At 41.3% G+C, this 7,500-nt stretch overlaps 1 protein-coding gene across 1 annotated transcript in view; it reads left to right on the top strand.

The window, feature by feature from the left end:
- The window catches only part of pemt (phosphatidylethanolamine N-methyltransferase), a 65,705-nt gene that overhangs the window by 55,195 nt on the left and 3,010 nt on the right, over positions 1-7,500 (top strand). The window contains 2 exon segments of the mRNA XM_034132838.1: positions 4,309-4,413; positions 7,308-7,382. Coding sequence (XP_033988729.1) covers positions 4,309-4,413; positions 7,308-7,382 — 180 coding nt within the window.

A 7,500-nucleotide genomic window follows, 5' to 3' on the forward strand; every position in this document is an offset into this window, starting at 1 on the left:
TGTTGATGTTTCTTTTGCCGCTAAAGTGTTGTTTTGTATGCTTTTGACCAAAAAACTATGATTTCTTCCCTACTTATACTACTATAATTTGGATTTTCTGGATCATGCAATCATGTGTGACTCATACGTGAGAAAACCGTGCAGACACTCGCTGTAAGAAACGTGACTTCACACACATTTTCTCATTCATATTCATGTGAACAAACACTTGCATGTCCTCCGCAATCAGCACATGCAAATCGTCGCATCTGCCTCGAGGACAGCCATGTTTGTTTTCATTGGTTGTGCCATTGTGTGCTTCCAGGCATCCAATCAAATGGGCACGAGTATCATCGTTACCATTTGACAAGATCAGGTTTCTAGGGTCAGTCCGTTTCAAGTGTTTTTGAGTCACCACCAACATCCAGACTGGTGTGTGTGTGTGTGTGTGTGTGTGTGGGTGTGTGTGTGTGTGTGTGTGGGTGTGTGTGTGTGTGTGTGTGTGGTGTGTGTGGTGTGTTGTGTGTGTGTGTTGTGTGTGTGTGTGTGTGTGTGTGTGGTGTGTGTGTGTGTGTGTGTGTGTGTGTGGTGTGTGTGGTGTGTGTGTGTGGTGTGTGTCAAGCAGAGGAATCACAAGAGACTTCCGATGGGATTTTTCATTCTCTGCCCGTTTAGAGCAGGACTGTTTCAATCCATTTCTCAGAGTCTTTCTTCAAGGACAACAGTGTGAGTGATGAGACGCAGCAGATGAGAAATCACTATAACACCGTCAAAACATGTGAACTCTGACGGCAGTAAACAGATAACAAGAGTGTTGAAAAACTGATAAACATTTCTAGAGGGAGAATTTTACTCTGCCACCACTGACAGTTTCATGGATAAGAATGCAGTCTCTCTTCAGTATTCATAAAGCTGATTGCTGAATACCAGAGGTGGGAAGTAGTTGAGTACAAATACTTTGTTTACTATACTCAAGCACATTTTTCTGGTATCAGTACTTACTCCACTACTTATTTTTTTCTGAAGTTCTGAACGTCTTTTTTACTTTGACTTCTTACATGTTGACACAAATACCTGTACTTTCTACTTCTTACATGTTGAACACAAATACCTGTAACTTTCTACTTCTTACATGTTGAACACAAATACCTGTACTTCTACTTCTTACATGTTGAACACAAATACCTGTACTTTCTACTTCTTACATGTTGAACCCAAATACCTGTACTTGCTACTTCTCACATTTTCAAACAGGCTGGTTCCTTTAGTTTGAATGTGTGTCTGGTGGCGTGATCATTATGATTTAGAGTCATTGCGTGCCTATTGATTTGAACACGATCCGTGTATCCATCATTTCCTGGTCTTCTCTAAGAAGAGGGACCAATGAAAACGTTGTCATTTGCCCGTTGTTCAGCATGGAAACATTCATTAGCTAACAATGACATTATTGTTCTATTAATATAAAGGGAGGTCAGGTACTCTTTAAAACAGCTGCTAGTTATGGGTACTTTTTACTGAAGTACATTTCAAAGCCCTCTTTACTTTGACTTCAGTAAAGAAGTTTAGTCAGTACTTCTACTTTTACCAGAGTATTTTTAAACATGAGTATCTGTACTTTTACTTGAGTAAAGGATGTGTGTACTTTAACCATCTCTGCTGAATACCATTTAGCTGCTACATGTAGCAGCATTGTCATGCTCCCCAAGCTAAATCCTACATATACATAAGCTATTGAATAGAAGCATGTATTGTCATTATACGAGTACAACGAGAAGGGTAAAGCTACTCCTTTTAAGGTGCCATCAAACATTCAGAAAAGACAACATAACAAAGACACTCAGCATTCATACATACATAAATAATAACAAAATAAAGTGCAGGAAATAATTCAATTTGTATAGCATTGAAATAGCTGCCCCATGTGTATATGGGTGTTTAAGGGTGTGAGGATGATTGTTACGCCTCACCATGATCTGTCTGCACAACAAACACACACACACATTGTAGAAGGATGAAGCCTGAGGGTGTGTGTTGTAATTTGATGTGTCTCTTTCACTCTATAAAGAGCTTCTGGAGTCAGTGTGACCTGATGATTCAAAGCGATGGCACAGGGTTAGAAACAACACACATCTAAACAAAATGAAATTACACACACGGCTTACTGAGGATCGAAACCCCTTCAACCCTCCTTATCGCACAAACACTTCGCTAACCTCTTCCAACACTCTCTACACTACTACTCCGCGCAAATACATGCTGCCAATTTTAAAACCACAATGCAACAACAGTGACGCAGAAAACACACGCAGAAGTTATGCTCTGCTTTCAAATCAGACTTGTGTTGCAAGTAGACGCTGTGGATGTCAGAAATGAGGTCAGCAAAAGTCAATGTATGCTTTGTATCAAACCAAACGCTTGTTGTGTGATCTGTCCCCCTGTAGTAGGGATGGGTTATCGTTAAGGCTTAACGTACTAATACTTTAATCGATACCGCTTATCGATCCGGTCTTTTAACGGTACTTTTGGAGAAAAAAATAAACAAATTGTGAACAAAATTAACATAGCTTTTTATTTAAATTAAATAAATAATATTTCACATCAAAAGAAACAACAATGTTTAACAAATCGTATTAAATAATCTGAAGACAGAACTGTAAACAGAATAGCTGAAACTTTAACAAATAAATAACGTATTGTATAATTGAGTTAACTCCGTGTGTTGCTGCTAGCATACATAACACCTGACGTGGAAACGTTACTCGTGGATGGGGCTACAGCGCTACTAGAAAGACAGTCGAACCCGGTGCATTCCTCCGTCTGAATGTGGAGCACTTTTGCAAGATGTTTAGACAAATTGCTCGTGTTGCCGCCCTCACATGCTAAACTCTTATTGCACTTTTGGCAACGAGCATTGTCCACATCGAGACGGGTAAAGTTTAACCACACCTCGGAGCGCGTTCTCTCCGCCATCTCCTCCGTGGGTGTTTCTCAATCGCGAGTACGCTTGCTTGGTAGCACATGTCTGCCGAGCATCTTGCTTCAGAAGCGAGTCAAGAATACTTCCTGGCATTCGGAATACAAAGAGTGGAACAGGCTAGCAAGTGTGCAGGTGTGCGTCAATATGAGAGGCCCCGCCTTACATCTTCCGCCACAGATTTGGGGAAATTGGTCCGTGCGCAAAGCATTGTGGGGATTTTAAGACCGCAGGAGTCTACTCATGTGCAGCCTCGATATTTCTCCAAACGGAGTACGCCGGGGCTCGGTAGATTTCCAAGTATGCTGGAGATTGGAACAGTACTTCGGCGGCACTCGATGACGTAGTATGCTTGAAATAGTGGCTCTGAAGCAGCTTTACTCGCGATTGAGAAACACCCCGTGTGTGTGTGTTGCTGGCTGCATGTAGCAGCTGCGTGTGTGTAAACTGCCCCGCCCCCTCGCACACAGACAGGAGAGAGAGATCGAAAATACAAAAAAATTATCATAGATGCATTTTGTAGTCTTTTTGCATATTAGAAACGGAGTTGGCGACACTAAAACTACAATATAATGTTTGTGTAGCAATAATACATATGACATATTTTTTTAGATGTCTCCAGTGCCGATAAAAAGACCGATAACGTCGGAGCTTAACGGTACCACGGTCTTTAATAATTCAGCCCCGGGGCCCGTTTAATACCAGGGCTCGGTACCCATCCCTACCCTGTAGTGCTAAAATAAGTGACATTGTTATACAAATTGGGTATTAACAGATTTTCTTTGACAGAAAACAGGACCAGCAGCGCTTCATGTTATTTACCACGTCAGGTTTACTTATTAAAGTAGGGTAAAGTTTCCAATGTCAGAAAAAATACTTGGAGAAAGAAAGCTTGGCTGTTGGAGAGCATTTAACAGATGAGCAGATAACGAGCCTCTTTATATCTTTCCCCACTTTTCTTATTCGATAATTAACGTGAAATGTCTAAATGAAAACGGAATAGCTCAGTGTTTGTAGCATGACAAGCTAACATACTTTGAGATGAAATCGAAAATCACTAAACAGGACAAGAGATACTAAAAAAATTACCTTTGTTTGTTTTGAAATGGAGAGTTTTGTGTGAAAAAAACCTTAAAATGTTCCGGCAGTAACCGTGTGTGTGTGTGTGTGTGTGTGTGTGTGTGTGTGTGTGTGTGTGTGTGTGTGTGTGTGTGTGTGTGTGTGTGTGTGTGTGTGTGGTGTGTGTGTGTTGTGGGTGTGTGTGTGTGTGTGTGTGTGTGTGTGTGTGTGTGTGTGTGTGTGTGGGTGTGTGTGGTTGTGTGTGTTGTGGGGTGTGTTGTTTTCCCGGTGCTTCTTTTGGGTCTCCTGCTGGCGCGTCACGGTGCCCTGCTTCCCCTCAACGTCTTAGACAACCCGTAGTACTGGGGCAGCACCGCCAACTACCTGGGCCTGGCTCTCATGTAAGTGTGTGTGTGTTTGTGTGTGTGTGTGTGTGTGTGTGTGTGTGTGTGTGTGTGTGTGTGGTGTGTGTGTTTGTGTGTGTGTGTGTGTGTGATGTGTGTGTGTGGTGATGTGTGTGTGTGTGTGTGTGTGTGTGTGTGTGTGTGTGTGTTGTGTGTGTGTGTGTGTTGTGTGTGTGTGTGTGTCCAGTAAAGTGAATGTATTTCTGCAGCAGAGATTGTCTCTAATGAATCACAACAGGTGTTTCTATCACCATCAACTTTAAACCTGATCAGAATTTCAGTTTTCAACATCCTGAATAATTACCGATGATTGCTGTCGTGCGTCAAACTGCGTTTTTGACCAAAGTGCGTTCCTGCAGATTATACGCAGATGAAAAAAATTATGTTTATTATCCAATTCCTCTTTTTAAAAGGTAAAAACGTCTGCGTCCGTGCCTCGTCCCCACGACAACTGTGACAACATTACATGAGTCATTGCTAGGCAACCAAGATTGACGAGCCAGCTGCCAATATAACCCATTAAAAAACCCAAAACACATTAAAAAAAAAAACGAAAAAAGTCATAATTTTGTGTTATTGACTTTCTCACCCTCTTTCCCCCCCTTTTACCTGTAACGTGTGTTGTCCACTGCTGATCTTAAATATATACAAAGTCCCATGATCCTCCTTAGCAACGGTCTGTCTGTTATCCTTGGCAACTGTTAGCGTCAATTAGCAGACCTATGGAGTGTCCGAATTTACCAATCAGAATTAAGTATATTTCAACTAAGCCGTGTTAGAAATTGGAATAATTTGTGTCACATAGGACACAAAAGGTAGTCTCAAGGCTGCACATTGATGCTGATTTTCTTCTTGTATCATCTTATTAATACATGCTGGAGATATGAGATATACAAAAAAATCCATCATGCTTCACTGTTTGAGAGTACTCCAGTCCTCCTTTGTCATATTCTCAGTCACAAACAAAGACTGGAGGCGAAAAAATATCCCCTCTCTGTGCCACACACTCTCTCACACACACACACACACACACACACACACACACACACACACACACACACACACACACACACACACACACACACACACACACTAACTGGTCTCTCTGAGTCCTAGACAAAGCATCAGCAGGCACCCATTAGCACTCAGACGTTTACTTGAGTAGGAGCTGGAGCTGGAGCTGGAATAGCTGCTGATTGTCACTATTATTATTATTATTTTCACATTATCTTCAAGGACCAGGAGTCTTCAATTACTGTATCATGTCGGCTGCATTTCATATGGTTTCCAGGCAGCTTACCATTTATATACAGTACACATGTAGGTTATGACGTAAAAGCTATAAGGTTTGCAAGAGACCTTTTAGAAAAAGCAAATGCAATCGGCTGCACTCCTAGATTTTATTATATATTTTCCAAGACACACATAATACAGTACGCAAACAAGCTTACACACCAACACATTAATACCATTTAACATGTGGTGAAGCCATAGCAACCCACATATCCACATGTTTTTGCATCAGTGCATGGTTTACTCCAAACAAAATAAGATATGTCCTTTTTTTCTGATGGCTAATTGTCTAGATCACTTTTAAAAGTCTAAAAATGTTCTGAAAAATGTGTAAAAAGTCACATCTGAGCTATGATATGGTCTGACTTTCTACTTGTTAATGCACTGAATGCACACGTAATAGGAAAGTAGGTTATGACGTAAAAGTTATGATGGTTTGCAAGATAAATTGTTAGCATGCGACATGGATTCTGCACAGCAACAGTGGAACCTTTACAATGAAAGGATTATTCATGTGACATAAATGCTGCCCTTATGAAGTGGTGTTGAAGGCATATAGATTCTATCTTAAGTAGTGTGGCAAATGGGTAAATTATTAAGCACATTTTGCCCCCAGTCCACTTTTTTTTCCCACACTTTGATCAAACTCAGCAGTTTCTTACCTCCTTTCTCACAGAGCGATTGACAGTGTGGTGAATTGACTCAGATCTGGGATCAGTATCATGTGTTTCGCTCGGAGGAAGATGCAAAGACTTCGTGCAAAGAGAACAACTCTCTGACTTTCTAAGTGTGTGTGTGGTGGTGTGTGTGTGTGTGTGTGTGTGTGTGTGTGTGTGTGTGTGTGTGTGTGTGTGTGGTGTGTGTGGTGTGTGTGTGTGTGTGTGTGTGTGTGTGTGTGTGTGTGTGTGTGTGTGTGTGTGTGTGTGTGTGTGTGGTGTGTGTGTGTGTGTGTGTGTGTGTGGTATGCATCACCACAGGGAGAGTGAAGGCATGAAACACTCGCTAATCTCATGACAGAGCTTCAAGCACAGAGCGTGTATTCATGGGTGATATCAGCGTGTGATAGAAGTAGGATATTTGTTTTACTGTATCAATTAATTATATAATAATATCCCTCCAGGAGATCTCTGGTTCTGCTTACGTACGTCTAACGTCATGTGGAACAGCAACACTGGATATACTGATATACACCTGAACATCAGCAGGAGAGGACTCTTTAAAGTAGAGACACTACATACTGATATACACCTGAACATCAGCAGGAGAGGACTCTTTAAAGTAGAGACACTACATACTGATATACACCTGAACATCAGCAGGAGAGGACTCTTTAAAGTAGAGACACTACATACTGATATACAACCTGAACATCAGCAGGAGAGGACTCTTTAAAGTAGAGACACTACATACTGATATACACCTGAACATCAGCAGGAGAGGACTCTTTAAAGTAGAGACACTACATACTGATATACACCTGAACATCAGCAAAATAGACCGGGGAAAAAAAATGGTACAGACTCTCAACTTGTATTTTTTTGCTGTTGCTCTCTTTATGTACACAATATAAACCCTAACCAGCTCTCTTTCTGTTCCAGAGGGGCCAGTCCTGTCGGTCTCGTACTGACTGCGATAGTCGCCGTGGTTTACAAGGTGGCGATAAGAATCGAGGGGTAAGAGTTTATTTTTTGTTCATATTTCTCAATAAAATGCATCTAGTTAATCACTCAGTTACAGGTGGGACTAGGGATTGACAATATGTCTTAGCAGAATATCAACGCACATGCTCTA

This window comes from Trematomus bernacchii, unplaced genomic scaffold (genome assembly GCF_902827165.1).
Source record: "Trematomus bernacchii unplaced genomic scaffold, fTreBer1.1, whole genome shotgun sequence".
Lineage (NCBI taxonomy): Eukaryota > Metazoa > Chordata > Actinopteri > Perciformes > Nototheniidae > Trematomus > Trematomus bernacchii.